Here is a 23,144-nt window from a genome sequence, read left to right as displayed (position 1 = left end):
GCGGCGGCCGAGTTCGGCTCAGGGGCGCTGCTCGGCGCTAAGCAGCGGCAATCCCGAGTATTTTCCGGGTTTGCCAGTCTGGGCACTGAAGCTTAGCCCAGAATATTCTCGGGATTACCACTGATGGGGGTTAATGGGGAAGTGGCCTAGTCTTCTGCATAGCAATTGTAACAGAAAAGCATTATATATTGCAGGGGGTGCTAGAAGCTGTACCACGGGCCTTGGCTCTGCCTAATGGGGAGATATGAGGGGGGGGGGGGGTGTAATTAGGTGGCAGGGTGAAATGAGTTCCACCGCCTCCCCAAGTCCACCTTAAGCTATGTATACAATCATTAACTTATTAGGACAATTTGAGGATATATAAAGTTCCCATGCCCTTTTTAGGTCTCTGAACGAAGGGGTTAATGTAACACTACTAGGTAGTCATCAGTTGTTACATGACCTTTAGTATCTATAAGAGTAATACATGAGCCTCTGACTTACATTATACGTAATGCAAAAATAAATTTGAATCACCTCAATGGAGTTTAGAACAGCAACACCCAATCACAAATCACCTGACCTGGAGGATAAAATGATCATATCAGCTGGTAGATGCTGCCCATTGGTCACTTTCACAAGGTCTCCTACAGCCACCTGTCAGTTCAGGGGCGGCACAGCAGAGGACAGGAGAGAAAGAGAATACACATGGTCTGTCCTTAATCATCACTCATACCAATAGTCCTTCCAAGCAGCAAAACCATAGTATCACAATAGATTCAATAAACAGTACAAACAAAAGAGAGGTTATTTAAGACACTTGGGGGCAGATGTACAAAGGGTTGGAGAGCGATAAAGTACCAACCAATCAATTAGTGTCTTAATCTGTCTATAACATGGCATTTAGGAGCTGATTGGTACTGTATCTCTCTCCATGCACAGACCTGCAACAATCACGAATTAGTGTGCTGAATTAGCCTCAGAGATGGGTAATGTGTAAAATAATGCCTGCAACACAGTCTTAGAGGTGTATTCAATCCGGGATCCGGAACGTCCCGACAGCCAAAATCCCGGGCCATTGTGGTTCAGCTCAACTGTTAACTCGACCGCCGGAATTCAATGTTCCAGCTGTTGAGTGTAAAACTGGGCGGATCAGCGAAAACGGCCACAGATTGTCGAAAAACAGCCGTGAATTTGTCCGTTTCCGACTTGTTTTAAAGTCGGATCGGTTTTGTCTAATACCCCTTTCACATCGCACTTTTAAAACGGTAAATTGCCGATTTTTTTTCATTTTAAAACGTTTAAGCCTGCACTGTGAATGCACCAGAGCCGATTTACCGTTTAAAGTTAACTGGTATTTCGAACCGTGTAAAAAGCAGAGTCCTACACGGTTCCTTGCCGTTTTTTGAGCAATGTGAATGTGTACAATGTGTCTGAAACGGTATTTCAGGCAAACAACACAAGCTACAGAGCAGTGATAGGCTGTCCCCTTTAAAATGACAGGCAATGTTGACACTCTGGCTTGAAACATGTTCGGGTTGAAACGGTTTGACTGCTATGTTGAATGAGACTTAACCGGTATTTAAAACGGTAATCTGCGGCAATGTTAAGGCTCTGACCCGTTTTAATTACCGTTTTAAAATACCGTTTTTTAAAACGTGTCGGCGATGTGAAAGGGGTATTAATCTGCCTTCAATGCTGTAAGATAGATCAGCATTGTATAATTGTATAATTGGCGGCCGCTATTTCCACCAGTGGAAAAAGCGGCTGAGATGGAATACTTAAATGAAAATCATGTATTGAAAAATAAAGATCAATCCTTTTTTATATTTAATTAGAATCATTTTAAATTAGTTATTAAAAGTTAACATAAAACAGCAATTAATAATTTAAAGGACAAAGTGCAAACATTTAAGAAAGCAGTCTACGGCTGCATTAATGTACTGATTAGCCTCTGTGGAGGTCTACAAGTATAACTGCCACTGCTACAGCTCAGCTATGGCACAAAGAAGATAACTGTCTTGAGAATGGGATATAGTCAGAATGCAGGCAATGAAATTACCAACTAAGCATCAGCATGCTCAAAATGTCAACAACAGTGTTGACGTGGCCATTATGTCAACAGGGAAATAAGGTCGGCAATTAAAATATAGACAAAATGTCCACATTGAATAAATATTGATGGTCAGCGTGCTTACATGCAAAACATAAACATGGTGTCAATAAATAGAATGAAGACAGTCACAATGCCAGCAGCCAAAATGTCGGACGATGACATCTATAATAGCATATATATATGGGCGGATGTATTAAGCCTTAACAAGAGATAAATGCAAGGGTGATAAGGAGAGATAAATGTCAGCCAATCAGCTCCTTACTGCCTTTTTTCAAACACAGGGGTAGGCTAACTGTGTGGCACCAGCCAGCAGTTGTGTATCTAACACACACCATTATGCATGTCCGCAGTTGTGCGTTTAATGCTTTCTAAAACTAAGCAGCTAGGCTTTGCCAGATTGGAACATCATTACAAATGTACAAACCCTGACACCATCATATCACCAAACATTCTAATTTCCACTAATGCCCCATGGGCATATGCAGAGGGTAGGGCTCTAGTTGCCCAGAAACCACAGCCTTGCTAGCGGCCACTATATTCAATATAAATGAAGCATCTGCAAATGCCCAGTGGCACAGCCTAGGCAGTTGCACCTTATTCACAGTAGCCAGCAGCCACTACATGCAATATAAGGTCATGGTATTTTAGATCTACAATGTCTAGGTCTACAGTCATATGGGCAACCACTAATGGTCGACAGTGAAAATGTTGACAGGGTCAAAATGTCGACAGGATCCAAAGGTTCACAGTGAAAAGGTCGACAGTGAAAAGGTCAACAGGGTCTAATGGTCGACATGGTCAAAAGGTTGACAGTGAAATGGTCGTGAGGGTCAAAGGATCGATAGTAAAATGTTGACATGGTCGATAGGTCGACATGGAACATGCATTTTTCATGGGTTTTGGGTGTGAATGTTGACATAGATCGACATGAACACCGTCTAAGTGTACCGCATCCCCTCGCTTTTGGCTGTCAACCTTTTGATCCTGTTGACCTTTTGACCCTCACGACCTTTTGACTGTCGACCAATACTGGCCGACCTTATGACTGTCGACCTAGAGTCAATCCATCAAGGCAGGGAGATGGAAGCTTCCCTGCCTGCCCTGGAATGTGTGGGGAGAAGGAGGGCTCCCGGGGACACAGGCAGCAGAAGCTGCCCTCCGGGAGAGCTGGCAGGGGGATGCAGTGGAGGGAGCTCTGCGCTGGTCCTGCTCCATGCATATGTAAAGAGCGAGACCAGTGTGCAGTGAATATGTAATGAATGGCTCCCCGCCCCCTGCTGACGTAATGTGTAAAAAAAAAAAGGTACTTGTTTCCTAGCACGGCGCCCGTCGTGGTACATCGCATGCCTTAAGTTAAGGTACTTAAGGCATGCGATGGACCCGATTTTCTGTCTTTAACTGGCTCAATTGGCGGTAACTGAAAATCGCGTTGATGCGACCGACGCGATCAACGCGATTTCCCCATAGGGAACAATGTTAAAGTGAAAATCAGGTTGATCACATCCGTCGCGGGCCCGCGATGCGATCAACCCTATTTCACATAGGTGACAATGTTAAATGGGCCAATATGGGCCATTTAACATTGAATATGTGTAAAAAGCATGGTTAATGCCCCCCCCCCAATTTTAAAGGCCACCCCGCTATTGGCGCCAACCCGAAGCGTGGCGAGCGCAGCGAGCCCACGCGGGGCGGCGGTACGCGTCCTACGACCTTTTCATACCCCTACTATCCACGTCGGCGTGGAGTTGAGAATAGAAAGTGTGGCGAGCGCAGCGAGCCACCGAGCCCGAAGCGTGGTGAGCGCAGCGAGCCCCGCGAGGAGACACGGATACCTGTGAAGCCCGCGATGGCCCGTGATACCTGTGAAGGTATTCACGTCCGCTCGCCACGCTTCGGGCTCGGTGGCTCGCTGTGCTCGCCACACTTTCTATTCTCAACTCCACGCCGACGTGGATAGTAGGGGTATGAAAAGGTCGGAGGACGCGTACCGCCGCCCCTCGCGGGCTCGCTGCGCTCGCCACGCTACAGGTTGGCGTCTATAGCGGGGTGGCGTTAAAATTGGGGGCCATTTCAAACATCAGGGGGGGTTTCTATTACAATGGGGTGTTTTGGGTCATTTCACATTAAAATTCATGCAAAATCGCGTTGATCGCTTCGCATGCGATTTGGTTGGCATGCGATGCGATCGACACAATTTTTTCCGACGCGATGTTCACAATCAAAATCTGTGGCGCCGTGCTAGGAAACAAGTACCAAAAAAATATATTGCACATGAATCCAAATAGCAGGCCCCTTCACATAATAAAATTACTGATTTTTTGACAAACACACAAAAAACTACCCTTTATTTTAAAAGAATACATTCCAGTTCACCTTAAAAAGATGTCGAATCCAAAACAGTGAATCATGGCGAAAATCATGGTGAAAGCAGTTCTCCATCCTAGCGTTGAATACACTCTTGGCGAATCCCCATTGAAATACACCAGCCAATTGCAGCGAGCATGAAACGGAGAACTGGCTGGCATTCACTGTTCGCTTTCGGCGAACAGTGAACATTGAATAGGGTGAATCGATCTGATTCACCGCAAGGAGTGAAAACAGCCCGATTCGCCGAAAAAAAACGGGGAATCAGGAGCATTGAATACTGCCCTTAGACATGTCTATATGATGCATACTGTATCAACATTTTGAAAAGTCTACATTTTAATGTTTAAAAGGTCAACATCCAATATTTAGCCATGATTAGATTATAAATGTCGACACAGCGACCATATTACGATACTGTAAAGACATATCTACATGATGTCTATATTCTGAACTGCTCAAAACATTGCAAACATATAAACTTGCCTAAAATATGAATGTCCACATCTTACCCATAACTATATCTTGACTGCAGGTTTAACTACTGTATTTGCAGTTAACTATATTATGAATGCCAACATTTTGACTTGCCTGTATTTTACATGTCTACATTCTGAATGTGGACATTATGACTGAATATTATTATTATCATTATTTATTCGGCACCACAAGGGTTCTGCAGCGCCTAACAAAGTGATCAAAACAAGAAAACAGCAATGAGTACAAGACAATGTAGGACTAATACATGGTATATAGACATTGCTGCATCAACAGACAAGACACTGAAACAAGCATCAGGGTGGCCGGGCTAGGTGCCGCTGTAGAGTATGGGGTAGAAACCAGTAGTAAGAGAGAGGTAAAAGTACATTGTGAACATGTCGACAGGCCTTAGGTCGACACCTGAAATAGGTCAACATGGGTAAATTTGATGCAAGTATTAGGACAACAATGGGTCAATAGTCAAAAGTTTGATATGCAGTTCTCACGTTTTTTCCCCAAATGTCGACATGGACACTGAATCGTAGCACCGCGTCCCTCGCTTCACTTGCCATGCTTCGGGCATAGTGGCTAGCTATGCTCGGCACACTATTTTATTCTCCCACCACGCCGTAGTGGATGGTAAGGCATGAAATACTGCCTGTCGGCATATGTCGGCTAAAAAAAAAAAAAACATGAAAAACTCCTTTGCACTGTCAACCTTCTCATTGTCAACCTAATGCTTGTATCAACCTTCAGACCCCGTCGACCTTACCCATGTCAACCTATTTCAGGTGTCGACCTATGGCCTGTCAACCTTCAGTGGTCTACTCAATACATGTCAACCTTAATAGGATCGATCTAATGACCCTATTCCCTTTGAGAACATTTTGCCCTTGTTGATATTTCAAACTGTCTATATACGAAATGTGTACAATACTGTATGTCCATGTTACAATGATGTCACTGCCAACATTTTGGCTGTCTACATATTTACTGTTGACATGTACTAGATAAACAGTCGAAGGTGAAACAAATGTGGTTAGATAAACATTGTCGACATTAACCCTTAATTATTTGTTCCTATCTAGTGACCACAGCGAAACTATTGTATGTACCTCTTTCCATATCATATTCTGCCATGCTGCTCCTCTCAAGACTGCAGGAAAAAGAAACACAAGATAAATATAGAATAGTACATAGCATCTGGCGTACAAATTCCAGGTGAATAATTCTACACATCCCAAAAGTCATTGTTCAGATTCTGTCATTATGTCCTGAGGAGCGCATTTAGCTTTGACCGCATCTTTGTAATCATACCAGGAGTTAAGATCTGATCAGGACTGTAGACAGCCTGGGCGGACCGCGGTTTAGGTCAGGGGCGTGGCCTAATCATGGTGGTTTGGCCACACACCTTTTAAAAAACAAATCAACTCAGTTCCCGCAGATTCAGGAGTGTGTGTGTGTGGGGTGGAAGGAATATAATCAGTGGGATCCCTAACCGACCCCTTCCTTGCAAGTAGAGGAGACTACTGCACTCTGGGCCTGATTCTGGTTCACTTGCAAAAAGGAAATTCTTTCTCTAATGGACACAACCATGTGCACTGCAGGGGGGGGGGCAGATTTGGTTGTTTTGTTTCTCTGCAGAGTAAATACTGGCTGCTTTATTTTTACACTGCAATATAGTCATCAGTTCGGAGTACAAACCCCACCCAAATCTAACTATTTCTGCGCTTGTTCCATCTGCCCCACCTGCATTGCACATGGTTTTATCCATTAGAGAGAGAATTTCCTTTTGCGAGTGAACCAGAATCAGGCCCTCTGTGACAGCAGCCTCCGCGCTCCCACTGCAGCCCGACAACCACACAGCAGTGAGAAAGTCTGCAGCTACTGGCTGGATCACATGTAAGAAGAGGAGATGAACAGGGAGCACGGACCAAGGCCCCTCCAACAAGCCCAAGCCCGGGCCCTGGTACTTAGTACCTGCTCCACTCCACAACATCCGCCCCCCTCTCCTCCCATGGAGCACTGCATTTGACTAGCTGCTGGTCCTAGCCACAGCAAATCCCTGCCATTTAGTCACTAACCACTGCAGCAAATGATTACACTACATTTTGGGCAGGCAGTGTGCATGATACTGTACATGGATATTTTATAATGAAGTCACTATGTTGACATTTCAAATGTTCAATTCTTGATCAGTCGCCATGGTCAATGTCAATATAGAGACTCCATACCATTCTTGCTTACCGGTACTGGAGATGCCACCAGGTCTTCTACTCCAGGTAGTAATGGCTTATCATCCCATGGTATTGCCTATGTCTATTAATGTACATAATACTGAGCTAACACACCGGGTAACCTCAGGTGGTACAAGATAAAGCAACAGTTGCAGACGATACAGCCAGAGCTGGCAGGCACTGTAACAAAACTGGGAGCAGGGATATAGTATAGAATAGATATAATTTGAAGACTGATGAAGGTGTGCCATGGGTTGGTCATCGAGGACCAAATCAAATTATATATGGTCAATGTGATGGTCAAAACCAGTGCTGATGGCACTGGTTAAAAACATCAAAATGACAGAACAAAATAACAGTAACATCAGTGCCCGACATTTGAATTGCTCTGTCAGGCGCCATCTAGTGGCCATCATCAGACAAAACACTTAAATTCCCTGCATAGCAGGGGGGAGCAATTTTAGCGTTTTCTTATATAAGACGTGGACAAGGAGAAGTGCAACCCTATCCATGGCCAAAAAAAAATAATCTAAGGATGACAGGACAGGACAATTAATTTAATTGATTAGTTTCTTCTATATGTCTCACTAAGACTTTAGCTTCGGGGTGCCGTGCACACAATGCTAATACTCTAGGACACCGTGATTCATAAACACATTTTGGACCCACTGCCATAAAGTGCTTGCAATGTTTCAGTTATTTTGCTTTAACCAGTAGGACCCATCGAATAACTCACCTATTGTTTTCTTTTTATTAACAGTATTGTCTGCCTTGTGTCTTTTCTGTGGTGGAAACAAAGAGCAGTAATCAGAGCAATAAGAGTTATACTTTAAATAAATCATAGTGTATACAAGCATTATAAAATGGTAAAAGATCAAAGTCCAATCAAATCACTTTTATATGGTTTTGTCTATTCCCAACGGAAGGCTTTGTATTTGGTTTGTGTATCTGCCAAACCCATATTTCTGATGAGAACTTGGCAGGGGCCAATACAAAATGAATTGATTATACCCAAATTAAGTACACAAGGGCCAATTTCCATGGTGATTCACACTTCAGAGCCAATAAAGTGGCAAGAAATATGGCAAAAGGAACATTACATTATATTAGTGCTGGGCACGTTGACGGATTAATAATAATAAAATAATTATCGCCATTAACAGGGGGATGGGGGCACGCGGTGGCGGGTCGAGCAGCTCTGAGTCCCTCACCCCTGCAATTGATCCTCCCCCCCCCCCCCTGTGCAATGAGCAATTAACCCCTATGGCAGCCAGCATGTATTCCCGCCTGTGCAATGAGCATTTAACCCCTATGGCAGCGAGCATGTACTCCCCCTGGCAATGAGCATTTAACCCTATGGCAGCAAGCATGCATTCCCACCTTCCCCCACCCCAGGCAACAAGCATAGAACCCCTGGGAATGACCATGGAACCCCCTATGTCAACGAGCATACAGTCCCCCTTGGCAACAAGCATGTAATCCCCCTGGCAACGAGCATGGAACCACTGGCAACGAGATTGTAGGTAACCGGCACTTATGTGCCTAACAATGAGATTAATCACAGTTAATTGCAAATATTTAATGCGATTAAATCACAATTAAAATTTCAAATCGTTGCCTACCGCTACATTTTATGTATGCAGGTATGGGGTGTATTATTGGTAATGCTTTCGGACAAACAGCCGCCTGCTTTTTCCTTTTAAACTAACTGCAGCTTTAAATCTAATGACCATCTAACCAGAATCGCACCGATTTCTGCAAACTGCAGCCTATTACATACAGACCTTGGTGTTTCCCATATGAGGAGTTAGGGCCTGATTCAGACCCGCTCGCTAGGCAGCATATATTCGCTGCCTCGCGAGCGGGTAAAAACCGCCCGACGAATGCCTCAGTAACACGTGATGGGATGTGTATTCAAACACATCTCCCCGCATGCGGCCGTCTGGACGAAAAATCATTCGATAGTTGCTCACCATCAAATGATTTTTCTGGCGTTCGCAGATAAGTCAGTCTGAACTGACTTTTATCTTACCCGCTGATCGCCAATGGGGGGTGGGCGCTGATGTCATGTGACGCCACGCCTGCATCCCCTGATGCCGCCCCCCTCCTCTGTCCGTGCGAACACCTTGGCGAATGTGATATTCACTGAAGACGTTCGCACAGGTGGTCTGTACAGGGCAGAACATAAAGGGGGTTATTCTAGTCCACACGCAGCACTGCGAATTTCGCAGCACTGCAGGTGGTTTAAATGCAGGTGGTTTAAATGCCACCCGCCGCACATACTGCCAATGCCCCCCCCCCCCCCCCCGGTCACCGCATTCCCCGCACAGCTTCGATTTGATGTTTTGAATATCAAATGATTTGGAACGTACACGCAAAACGAAGGCCCTCTCAGATGCCTTAGCTTTGCATGTTCCCTGTACAGGAACAGGGCGGGTAGCTGACTTCTGGTGAGGTCAGCTGCCTGCCCCCGGCAGCCGCGTCACTGCCTAATTTCCATGGGAACACCCAGCGTTTTCATGGGAACCCCGGGGAGGACCGAGCGGATTAAAATAACCCCCAAAATGCATTCAGCAGTCCTGCTTCAGAATCCAATTTACACCTGTTAAATTATGGATAATAGGGTTCTCTAATTTATCCGAATGAGGACAGCAGTGTTGGATGTTCTAAGAGGGCGATTCAGACCCGTACAAAGTTTGAATCGGCCGCTTCGAACATCCAAAACTGCTGTCCTCATTAGGATAAATTAGCTGAATGCATTTTATGCGCTGCCCTCTAATGTGTCTAAGTACAGTAACTTCTACATCACGGGTGTCAAACACAAGGCCCGCGGGCCAAATCCGGCCCGCCAGACCTCGTCATGTGGCCCGCGCGAGGAGATAGCACGCAGGGGCAGTGTGTCTAAAACAGGAGTGCTGCGGGCCGCGTCCACGTCCGCCTTACCTGTTCCTCCACTGTCGGCGGCCATGTTCCTGTAGGCACATATGTATGCGGCTACAGAAACATGGCCGCCGGCCTCCACGGCTACGTGGAGGAGGGCCCGGCCGCCTGTTCCCTCTGATGCCCGGTTGTGACAGACACTGGGTGGGGACGTCATGACGATGACGCCGCCCGCCCATGCGTCTGTAGAGAAGTAGGAGCAGGCAGGGAAGCTGGACCGGGAGTCGGGGACAGTGTGGCCGCAGCAAGCAGTGAAGAAAAGCTGGAAGCCACAGCAGCTGCAGGACAGACGGAGAAACAGTAAGTGAGGATGAGGATCGCACTCACAATAAAAAATATATATATATCTGCTGTTTCCTGAGGTGTCCCCGTGTATAATAATAATAATGCCATGACACCACAGGCTGCTCCTCCTGTATAATCATTTATGTGTCATGGCATTACTTTTATTATATAATACAGGGGGAGCAGTCTGTGGTGTCATGGCATTATTATTATACAGGGGGAGCAGCCTGTGGTGTCATGGCATTCATTTTATATTATACAGGGGGAGCAGCCTGTGGTGTCATGGCATTATAATTATACAGGGGGACCTACAGATACAACCGGCCCTTTGAGGGTGACCAAACTGCTGATGCGGCCCCGATGAATTTGAGTTTGACACCCCTGTTCTACATGATCTTATGGTGACAAGCGGACTCATTTACATATCTCCTAAACAGTTTCAGTTGTTTCATAGAAGCTATTTCTATTAGAATAAACAGATCTCCTACAATGATAAGCTTCAATGTACCCCTCTTCTAATGATTCCTGCAGCCATCATGAAGTTTGGTCAGCGAGTCGCCCATACACACACACAGGGTCATATAAGCGCTTCTTCCCATTGAGACACAAATGAGCGCGGATCGCAAACCCTTCTGGCAAATGAGAAATTTAATTAACAGATTATGTACCTGCAGCTGTGGTACAAACGTACTCTTCTCATAAATGCCACTAATTCCTCACAAACAATAACATTCCCAGGTGCCCGGGTGATAATTGGCGTCTCATTTAAACGCAATTATTGCCTCAAGAGCCAAATCAAACGTGCAAACCCAGTTCTGGGGGCCAAATGTCAGATAATAGGGAATACAATGGGAGCATTACTTATTAACAAAGCACAACAGTGACAACGTACACCGACCTATCAGCAATTGGCTTTCATACTGATATTTAAATGATGGACAGAAATACCCAATGATTCTTATTGAATGGCCAACCAATTGGGATGAAGGCAGCGATCATGGGATAGAAGGAAGTTATTTCATACTTGTCTACTTGACCCTCTCCTTCGGAGGGAAAATGCTCTGTCCTGGACTTCCCTGGTAATGTATGATTGCCATCACCTGTGGGGAGCTGGGTAATTGATAAGAAAGGTGTTTCACCACAGGTGCTGGGGGATGTCCAGGAACAGAGCATTTTCTCCCTCATGGAGAGGGTCAGGTAGGCAAGTACGAGCTAATTGCAAATACAGAGTGCAGACGAGACATCACTTACATAATCTTCTATGATTTCCTTGATACCAGCCACTGTGAGGATGAAGATTAAGGGCACCAAAGTGGTGTATCTTCCTGTAGGAGAGACATCAGGGATTTGCTAGAAAGAAATGCACAGGATATAGCTTGTCACTTGAGAATGATCACTTCTGAGTAATGACAGAATTACTTTTATTCCTAAATATGGTGATACTCTCACTGACAGGAGTACCGGCACTGGCACAGCGGCATGAACTGGAGTGCTGTCAAATCATTGGACAGGTGCTGTAATCACGAATAGGGGTGCTGCCTTGTAGATGGATTATCCATTAACCTGGGCTCCCGCATACAGGGCCTAATTCAGCAAGAATCGCCAATTCGAGAAAACAAAATCTGGTCGATTATCGAATGACTGCACGTGCGCAGGATTTACATTGCGCATGTGCAGCCGCAAATTGCTAAATATTCTGCTTCAATGCAATCGCATTTTGATTGACAGGAAGCCAGCATTTAAAGGGAGAAAACATGGCGTTTTTCAGTTATGTTTGCCCAAACTCAGATGTTCTAAGACATTTTTCTGGTGGGTCTTTGATGTCAGCAATGACCACTTCCAGGGGCAGATTCTGATTGCTTCAGTCCCCGACACTACGGTTTTGCCCTCCGCATGCACATGATCAGTTATGTGCTGTTTTAAAAAAAAATAATAATAATTTGCACAGGGCAGCATTGCATGGATCTGACTGATCCGCGCAATTAGGCCACATAGTACGTATTTGGCAGCAGTTAAATACGACATCGGAAAATACGAATCTGGTGAATACGGAAGATTAGTAAATTTGCCCTAATCACGATTCAAATTTTTGCCTGAATACAGCTGATGCATACCCTCCAACATGACCCATTCCATTAGGTACAAAATGCTCTGTTCCTGGACTTCCCTGTCAGTGGCAGTTACAGAGGTTGGACTCCAGCAGAGTCCAATATTCAAATAGGGGGGACACATTAACTGCCAGTGAGTCCAGCACAGTGATGCTTGCAGTGGCATTAGGTGTGGCTCCCCTTTTTGAATATTGGACAGTGGTGCAGTCCGACCTCTGTACATGTCACTGGTAAGGAAGTCCAAAAACAGAGCATTTTGTACCTAATGGAATGGGTCGTGTTGGAGGGTATGCTGATGTGGTCGTATCCATTGGTACCGGGGATCGGCCATATTATGGTATCTTAGTAAATTTCCCCCAGACAGTCCGATGCTCCGCCCAGCTGAGCTCCTAAGCGCTGGGTGCGTGTGGCATGACGCAATGCTGTCATGCCACACATACATCATCACACCTTCCATCCCGCCTGTGCTCTCTCTGCTTCTGTGCACTCCTCCTCCAAATAGAAAATGCCTGTCAGTGACGCCACTTATGCATACCAGTCTTCAACCTCAACTTTGTAATGTGAGTTTTTTAGTACTGCACTAGCAGGGCAGCTAACCACTTTGACTGTATGACCAGCTCTCTCTCCACAGGGTGCGGTGCCGGCAGCGGCGGGGAGTCAGTGCTGCAGTGTCTGTCCGCGGCGGCCACTCCAAAGATGGCCGCCACCTTGGAGGAGACAGACTCTAGAGGTCAGGGAACTTGGAAGCAGCACCTCCCTCCCCCTGCAGCCGCACCTTGGAGGAAGCAGGCCTGTTGCTGCACAGGGCTCACTTGTATGCCAGGCAGTGCTGTAGTACAGAGCCGGAGCCTCTCAGGGTGCGCTCTGTACAGCCTGAATTCCTCCTGCCACTGGCCTCTCCTTCGCAGCTGCTCCCAAGGATTGGTGAGTGCCCAGGGATCACTGTACCCACCAAACCCTCTATGTGTGTGACCCCCTTCTATTGTATGTGTGACCTTCTGTAAACTACTATCTCTGTGTGTGTGTGACTCCCTCTACCCGCCTCATCCCTGGTGTTTGATCCCCCTTTTCCCCCTTCACCTGTGTTTGACACCTTGTCCCCCGCTACCCCCTTCCTCTGTGTCTGTGACCCCATCTAATCCAATTTCCCTGTTGTCTGATCCCCTCTTACCCCTTTCCCTGTGTGTGACACTTTGTACCCAAACATGTAAGACTCCTTACTTAGTTTGCATTGATGCCTGCGCAGTAGGCGATGATAGACACTCCCAGCAGGTGGTGATAGACACGCCCATTCCATGGTGTACCCCCTAGTAAAATGGGCTGAGCACCTCTATGGTCACTGGACATGTTTGGACTGTGGGACTGCAACTCACTATGGAGAGCAGAGCACTATTTTGCTGAAGCCTCGAATGGGGCATCTATTTATTATAGAATATTTATTTCATTTGTTGAAACATTGTTGGCACTAGTGATAGGAGCTATGAAATTTATATGGGCCACTTAATAAATAAATAGTACATAATGATTATGCGCTGGACAGACAGTAGGAATTCATATTTCCCAGCACTAACTCATTTGTAAGGGGGATGAAGGATTGTACTGTACCTGTAATAAGGCAATGAAGAGGAAGAAAGCGTTGGCAGCTCTCCTGATCTGCTCGTAGAGGAAGCGAGGTAGGAAGGTTATGACACTGTACTTGGCTGTGCTGCAAAACACAAAACCATGCTTAGTTTTCTTGTCTATTACTCAGACACAACGTATACAGTCATTGCAAAAAACAGAAAAAAACTGGCGCCGATAGAAATAAGATAAAACACTGATTTATCCAGCTGCTGTCAATCAGAGAATACTCTGTACGTATAACAACAATCAAAAGAAAAAAAAGAGAAGCGCTAGAAGACAATTAGCATAATAAACATTTATTCATAATACAGTTACACCTGCTGGGACAATGAAAAAATCAATCATAATCTCAATCCGGTGTAATAGAGATCTAACGCTGCTCCTCACACCTATGGGCAGAATTACAGGGCGAGATGCAATAAATTTTTTTTAGACCGCTAAAGAAAATTACCAAAACTCGCAAGTGATTTCTGACTTTGTCTAAAAATTTGCACCCTATTACATGCACCCGACGTGGATAGTGGGGGTATGAAAAGGTCGTAGGACGCGTACCGCCGCCCCTCGCGGGCTCGCTGCGCTCGCCACGCTTTGGGTTGACGTTGATCGTGGGGTGGCGTTAACAATTGTGGGGGCCATTTCACACTTCAGGGTGGCTATTTGGCCTCTGTGGGCCTTTTAACATTGTTCCCTATGGAAAATCGGGTCAATTGGGACATTTAACATTGTTCCCTATGAGAAATCACGGTAATCGCATTGGTCGCATCGCATGCGATTTTTTTGGTCGCATACGATGCGACCAACGCAATTTTTTTTCCTTACGATGCCCAAGATCAAAATCGTGGGCGCCCTTCTAGGTAAAGAGTACCAAAAATCGCTTACATGGGCAAAAATCGATCAGTGTGTATCCACTAAGCGGTTTTCAGACCAGAGATTTTTCCGTTCTCATTGCTGTGCATACACGCTGGCAAACACGCCCAGTGTGTATGCACCTTTAGGAGTTTTAGGAACCCACCTGATGAAATCTCCAAGTCATGGTAGGTGAGTCCATATTTTTGTGCCAAAAGTTATTCTAGGAATTTCAGTGTTACTCTATGCCAGGCATGTCCAAACTGTGGCCCTCCACCTGTTGCAAAACTACACATCCCAGCATGCCTTGCCATAGTTTTAGCATTCCCTAATAGAAAAACTGTTGCATGGCATGATATGACTTGCAGTTTTACAACAGCTTGAGGGCCATAGTTTAGATATGCCTGACCTATGCTAATTTGGCATGTTTATTATTTGTTCTGATTGTTTAGAGTGCATACCGGCATTTTTATATATATATATATATATATATATATATATATATATATATATATATATATATATATATCTTATATTTAAATCTTACAATTAGAATTAGGTTGTGAAGTCCAGCCTCCAACATACACCCACATAGATTCACTTCAATTGTCCATCTTTTTATAAAATTATTGACCCCCTCCGGTCCTATCCTTTTAAGGCTGCTAAATTCTCACAATGTTTAGGTACACCGATAGGGCTTGAGACATTACATACACATGTGTCCTTCTACACCTAGCCTCAGTATGCCATTCAGCATAACACTATGAGGGAGGAGAATTGTACAACCTGATTCTGTAAATTCTGCATCATACACATATTGCAGGTTTATTTATTACCAGTTATTTATATAGCGCACACATATTCCGCAGCGCTTTACAGAGGATATTTGAACATTCACATCAGTCCCTGCCCCAGTGGAGCTTACAATCTATATTCCCTACCACATGTACACGCACACAATAATTCTAGGGTTAATTTTTGTTGGGAGCCAATTAACCGACCAGTATATTTTTGGATTGTGGGAGGAAACCAGAGTAACCGGAGGAAACCCACACAAGCACATGGAGAACATACAAACTCCACACAGTTAGGCCCATGGTGGGAATCTAACCCTTGACCTCGGTGCTGTGAGGCAGTAATGCCAACCATTACAATGTCTGTGCAGCAAAACCAGATGAAGCACAATAGAACTAGGCCTGGCCGTTGCATGGTAGCACTTTGTACACACATTCAGGGCGGGATGCAGTAACATCCGCAGCCCCAGTCCGCCGCACTCGCTAACTACCGCATAGATAATTATCACATATGTCCTAACATGGAATCGGTACATCTGTCAGACCAGACTTAGGTCTACAGTCATTAAGTCGACCCCGGAAGGTTGACTGGCCCCAAGGTCGACAGGGTTAAAGGTCGACATGGGTCAAGGTCAACATGACTTAACCCCTTCCTGACACAGCCAGTTTTTGCCTTCCCGACAGAGCCATTTTTTTCAAATCTGACATGTATCACTTAAGTGGGGATAACTTTTTTTTGCTTTTACTTATCCCAGTGATTTTGAGATTGTTTTCTCGTGACACATTGTACTTCAAGTTAGTGGTAAATTTGGGTCGATACAGTCTGTGTTTTTTTGTGAAAAATACCAAAATGTCGTGAAAAAATGGAAAATTTTGCAATTTGCAAAATGTCACATTTTCTGCTTGAGAGACAAATAATCATACCACTCAAAATAGTTAATAACTAACAAAGACCATATGTCTACTTTATGTTGCCATCATTATTTCAACCTCCTTCTCATTTTTTTGGACACTAGGGGGCTTCAAATATGAATAGCAAATTCTCAAATTTTCAAGAAAATTTCAAACACTGATTTTTTTAGGGACCAGTTCAGTTCTGATGTGACTTTGAGGGACTTGTATGTGAGACACCCCCATAAATGATGCCATTTCAAAAACTGCACCCCTCACAGTATTCAAAACAGCATTTTGGAAGTTTGTTAACCCTTTAGGTGTTTCACAGGAATTAAAACAAAGTGTAGGTGAAATTTCAAAATTTCTTTTTTTTTGCAGAGTTTCAATTTTAATACATTTTTCTAACGAATACAGTAGATTTTACTAGAGAAATGTGACTAAAAATTGATTCCCCCAATTCTTTTGTTTTCATAAATATCCTATATGTGGCCCTAGTGTGCACGTTGACCAAACCCCAGGCTTCATAATAGAAGGAGCACCTACTTGATTTTGGAGCCTCCTTTTTATGAGATTTTTTTTTAGGCACCATGTAGGTTTCTAGGCACCATAAGTGCTAAAAGTTAGGAACCTCCCCCACAAGTGACCCCATTTTGCAAACTACACCCTTCAGGGAATTCATTTAGGGGTATAGTGTACATTTCAAACCCCCAGGGGTTTCACCAATTTTGATACAACTGGGCTGTGAAAATGAAAAAATTAAATTTTTCATTTTCACAGCTCAGTTGTATCAAAATTGGTGAAACCCCTGGGGGTTTGAAATGTACACTATACCCCCTGATGAATTCCCTGAAGGGTGTAGTTTGCAAAATGGGGTCACTTGTGGGGGGGTTCCACTGTATGGGTGCTTCAGGGGTCATTCAACCAGAATCTGTGCTGCAAAATCCTAAAATCACTCCTTCCCTTCTGAGTCCTGCCATGCACCCAACTGGTATTTTTTGGTCACATGTGAGGCATTGCCATACTCAGGAGAAATTGGGGCACAGATTTTGGGGTGCTTTGTCTCCTTCATTCCTTGTGAAAATGACAAATTTGGAGCCAGATCTGCATTTTTGTGTAAAAAAATGTAATTTTTTACACAAAAATGCAGTTCTGGCTCAAAATTTTTCATTTTCGCAAGGAATGAAGGAGACAAAGCACCCCAAAATCTGTGCCCCAATTTCTCCCGAGTACGGCAATGCCTCATATGTGACCCAAAAATACCATTTGGGTGCATGGCAGGACTCAGAAGGGAAGGAGTGATTTTTGGAGGTGGAATGAAAGGTGGGTGCTATGTCGCATTAGCAAGACCCCCGAAGCACCAATACAGTGGAACCCCCCCACATGTGACCCCATTTTGCTCACCAGCTTTGGGAGGGGGGCTGGCGCTGCGGCTGGTGGGGGGGTGGGAGGGGTGCTGGCACTGCGGCAGCCGGGTGGGTGGGAGGGGGGGCTGCCGGGTGGGAGGGGGGGGGGGCTGGCGATCGGTGGTGATCGGTGCTGTACTTAACAGCACCGATCACTGTATATATATATATAGTCGGGCGTCGACCGGCACTCCTGTAACCCTTGTAATGCTGATGCCGGGTGCCTTCATGCAGGGATAAGATAGAAGGATAAATATAGCGGCACTCTCGGGCTTAAACAAATAATCACTCTTGAAACGAGTTCACTTCAACGTTTCGGTCTTTTTATTTTAAGACCTTCATCAGGAATAAAAAATACACACACCAACACCTCTTAAATACTTTTACAAACTAACAAAAAAAGTGTCTATCAGCTGTGGCCTCCCACTTCCGGTGATGACGTAATTAGCAAAAAGATACGCCTACTTCTGACTTGCACAATCCGGAGTCAGACTCTCAGAACAAAAAAAATGTGTTGTGACCATCACCATGGTAACCATCACCATGGTAACCTCCTTTGTATACACAAGCATGGATCACCGCAGCTGAAAAAAATGTACAATTCAAACTGTAATATTATAAATAAGGAATTCATTTAAAAGCTTTCAAATCAGTGAAAGACACCGTATCAATATAACTCCAGACCGCATGTATATACATAAAATGACAATTACATTGAATTAATGCTAACTAAATGCCAGCAACATTCATAAAATTGCAACAAGTGATTTTTGTGACATAGTATCACTTGATAATTACAGGAGCAACAGGGTGATAGTGTATGTGATACTATGTCACAAAAATCACTTGTTGCAATTTTATGAATGTTGCTGGCATTTAGTTAGCATTAATTCAATGTAATTGTCATTTTATGTATATACATGCGGTCTGGAGTTATATTGATACGGTGTCTTTCACTGATTTGAAAGCTTTTAAATGAATTCCTTATTTATAATATTACAGTTTGAATTGTACATTTTTTTCAGCTGCGGTGATCCATGCTTGTGTATACAAAGGAGGTTACCATGGTGATGGTCACAACACATTTTTTTTGTTCTGAGAGTCTGACTCCGGATTGTGCAAGTCAGAAGTAGGCGTATCTTTTTGCTAATTACGTCATCACCGGAAGTGGGAGGCCACAGCTGATAGACACTTTTTTTGTTAGTTTGTAAAAGTATTTAAGAGGTGTTGGTGTGTGTATTTTTTATTCCTGATGAAGGTCTTAAAATAAAAAGACCGAAACGTTGAAGTGAACTCGTTTCAAGAGTGATTATTTGTTTAAGCCCGAGAGTGCCGCTATATTTATCCTTCTATATATATATATATATATATATATATATATATATATATATATGTGTGTGTATATATATATATATATATATATGTGTATATATATATACACACACACATATATATATATATATATATATACTAGGTGATTCATCGCGCCCTACGGGCGCTCTTCACACCGTCGTAAGGGGCTGCGCCCCCTTAATTTGTGAACATTTGCATATGAGAAAGATGGTTAGAATTGTATGAAAGATGCCTGTATTGCAACTTGAGTTATAGGTGAAATGTGTTAAATAGAGAGCATATGGGCCCTTATTCTAATCGGCTCGGTACGGCCCGCGTGCGGCCGTACCGCCGATGTTTTCTCTCTGCACATGCGCAGAGGTCACTCTGCGCATGTGCAGGGGAATTCTCCGTGGTAAAAATTTAGACGCCGCAAAGGGGGCGTATAGGGGCGTGAGGGGCTTCATCCCCTCATTTCCCTATGTGTACGCCCCGCGTTTCATGGGCGTTCCCATGCAAACGCGGGGCGTACGCATGGTAATGAGGGCATGACGCCACTCATGGGGGCGGAAAGCTGACGTCGCCGGATGTCAGCTTTCAGCCCCCATACAAGCTACCACACGGACGATTGTCCGTGTGGTCTCAGCTTGCGGGAGCTGCCGCGGCGTGCGGTCCTGCCTTCGATGGTCGTCGACCATCGAATGCAGGGGGCAGCTCCCAGCATGGTGGAGGCGTACGCCTCCACCATTTTCGTGCGGTTCGCCAGCCGTCCGTGTACGGACGGCCGTGGCGAACCGTATGGTGGGCGGGGATTCGTCTGGTGCGGTCGGAGCCGCATATGCGGCTCAACCGCACCAACCAGAATAAGGGCCATGATGTGGAAGGGGGTGTGTATTGTTTTGTTTAATTAAAAAGCGGTTACAGAGTAAGATGTACATTGATAGTGTGGATGGTACAGTGACATTTGTGGGTGTGGGGGGGGGCTGTGTGTGCATGTTGTTTAGGTGTGTGTGTGCAATAGTATAGTAGGGTGTTTCTGAGTCAGCGGCTCCCCACTGGCGGAGGTCACGACACAGGAAAACAGGAGGCTGGGTAGTGATAGGGGTGTGTGGGCATAAGGGGGACTAAAGAGGAGGGTGGGAGATACTGTGCAGCTTCTGCCAGTGGGTGAGGGTCCAGCGTAGCAGTACAGGATGGTGGCCCTTAGTCAGTGTCTCCTCCTACTGGGTGGGAGTTCGGGTGCATGAGAGCAGGAGGCTGGGCTATGAGGCATGATAGGGGCATGTGGGCAAAACAGCGTCAGCGACTCCCGAGTGGTGGAAGTTACGGTTAAGGAGAGCAGGAAGCTGGGTAGTGATAGGGGTGTGTGAGTATACGGGGGACTAAAGAGGGGCTTAGGGGTGCCGTGAATTGCGGGAGGGGCGCGGGGGGTGCCATGAATCGCGGGAGGGGGGGCGCAGGTGTCGGCGAATCGCGGGAGAGGGCGGGGGTCCGCAAAGCGTGGGAGGGGGCGTGAATTGCGCGAGGGGGGGTTGCGAATTGCGGGAGGGGGGGTGCGCGGGGGGTCCGTGAATTGCGGGAGGGGGGGGCACGGGGCGCGATGAATCACCTAGTTGGTTATATATTCTTGTAGATGGATGGTAGGATGTTGCTGTCATTCAGAATGCATTTACATAAACAGTAATAGTAGCAGTAAAAGGTCTGACTTAAAACACCTACAGTAAAACAGAACAGGTGTTATATATTATACAAAGAATTGGTTGATGATGTGTAGGCTGACGTGCACATAGTTCATAGTTGTCACTGGAAAAAAATTGCTACAAGAAAAAATCAACACAGAAAGTTCAACACATGTAAATGTTGACGTAAGTGTGGCACTTCATCGGTGTCCATGTCGACACATGAGAATGAATATGAAAACATTCCAAAAAAGAAAAATAAATCTTCAAAAACTCATGTCAACCTTTTTCATTGTCGACCATAGCCGTGCCAGTGTTTTGCATGTGCCATTTAATCCTGGGGGTTGCCGTGAATCGCGCGCGGGGGTGGGGGGGAGGGAGGAGGTGAGGGGTGTCCGCGAATCACGGGAGGAGGGGTCGTGGGTGGATGCCGTGAATTGCGGGAGGGGGGGATTGCGGGGGGGGGGGGGTGTGGGTGCCGCGAATTGTGGGAGGGGGGGGCTCGGGGGGTTGCAGTGAATCGTGGGAGGGTGGGTCGCGGGGGTGGGGGGTTGCCGCAATGACAGGAGGGGGGGTCAGGGGTGGGGAATCGCGGTAGGGGGGGTCGTGGGGGGCACCGTGAACCGCGGGAGGGGGGGCCCGGCGCGAATCGTGGGAGGGGGGGTCGCGGGGTGCCGCGAAACGCAGGAGGGGTGTCACGGGGTGGGGCCGCGAATCGCGGGAGTCACCGGGGGTGCCGCGAATTGCGGGGGGTGTGCTGCAAATCGCGGGAGGAGGGTCACGTGGGGTGCCGCGAATCGCCACAAGAAAAAATCAATACAGAAAGTTCAACACATGTAAATGTTGACATAAGTGTCCATGTCGACACATGAGAATGAATATGAAAACATTCAAAAAGAGAAAAATAAATCTTCAAAAACTCATGTCAACCTTTTTCATTGTCGACCATAGCCGTGCCAGTGTTTTGCATGTGCCATTTAATCCTGGGGTTGCCGTGAATCGCGCGCGGGGGTGGGGGGGAGGGAGGAGGTGAGGGGTGTCCGCGAATCACGGGAGGAGGGGTCATGGGTGGATGCCGTGAATTGCGGGAGGGGGGGTCGCGGGGGGGGGTGTGGGTGCCGCGAATTGTGGGAGGGGGGGGCGCGGGGGGTTGCAGTGAATCGCGGGAGGGTGGGTCGCGGGGGCGGGGGGTTGCCGCAATGACAGGAGGGGGGGTCATCGCGGTAGGGGGGGTCGTGGGGGGCACCGTGAACCGCGGGAGGGGGGGCCCGGGGGGTTGGCGCAAATCGTGGGAGGGGGGGTCGCGGGGTGCCGCGAATCGCAGGAGGGGGGTGTGTGTCACGGGGTGGGGCCGCGAATTGCGGGAGTCACCGGGGGTGCCGCGAATTGCGGGGGGTGTGCTGCAAATCGTGGGAGGGGGGTCGCGGGGGTGCCGCGAATCGCCACAAGAAAAAATCAACACAGAAAGGTCAACACATGTAAATGTTGACATAAGTGTGGCACTTCATTGGTGTCCATTTCGACACATGAGAATGAATATGAAAACATTAATTAAGTGAAAAATAAATCTTGTCAACCTTTTTCATAGTCGACCATAGCCATGTCAGTGTTTTGCATGTGCCATTTAATCGTGGGGATGCCGTGAATGGGGGGGGGGAGGGAGGTGCATACCTCCCAACATGACCCTCTCCAGGAGGGACACATTGCTCTGTTTCTGGTCTTCTTAATTTATGGATTACCATCACCTGTGCTTAAACACCTTTCTTATCAATTACCCTGTTTAAAACAGGTGATGACAATTATAAATTAAGATGGAAGTCCACAACCCAGCGTTACAGCTCCAGACACACTTTGAGTGACAGATGTAGCCAAATATATAAGAGATATATATATATATGTGTATATATATATATATATATATATACATATATACACATATATATATATATATATCTATATTTATATATATATATATATATAGGTCATATAAATGAATTTCTACCCAAAATCAAATATTTAACTGTGCTGCTGCTGGCGGGGGGGTGGGAGGGGGGCTGGCGCTGC

At 45.9% G+C, this 23,144-nt stretch overlaps 1 protein-coding gene across 7 annotated transcripts in view; it reads right to left on the bottom strand.

The window, feature by feature from the left end:
• Positions 1-23,144, bottom strand: part of ATP8A2 (ATPase phospholipid transporting 8A2) — a 683,532-nt gene that overhangs the window by 475,097 nt on the left and 185,291 nt on the right. For all 7 annotated transcript variants that reach the window (XM_083169883.1, XM_083169890.1, XM_083169886.1 and 4 more), the window contains exons 3-7: positions 14,115-14,214; positions 11,653-11,751; positions 7,913-7,958; positions 6,055-6,095; positions 563-636 (exon numbers count right to left, since the gene is read on the bottom strand). In XM_083169883.1, the coding sequence (XP_083026009.1) occupies positions 563-636; positions 6,055-6,095; positions 7,913-7,958; positions 11,653-11,751; positions 14,115-14,214 (360 nt within the window). The remainder of the gene's footprint in view (positions 1-562; positions 637-6,054; positions 6,096-7,912; positions 7,959-11,652; positions 11,752-14,114; positions 14,215-23,144) is intronic.

The sequence above is a fragment of the Crinia signifera genome, chromosome 2 (genome assembly GCF_055691185.1).
Source record: "Crinia signifera chromosome 2, ASM5569118v1, whole genome shotgun sequence".
Classification (NCBI taxonomy): Eukaryota; Metazoa; Chordata; class Amphibia; order Anura; family Myobatrachidae; genus Crinia; species Crinia signifera.
Note: the sequence above shows the minus strand (reverse complement) of the source record. Positions and strands in the feature narration are given on the sequence as shown.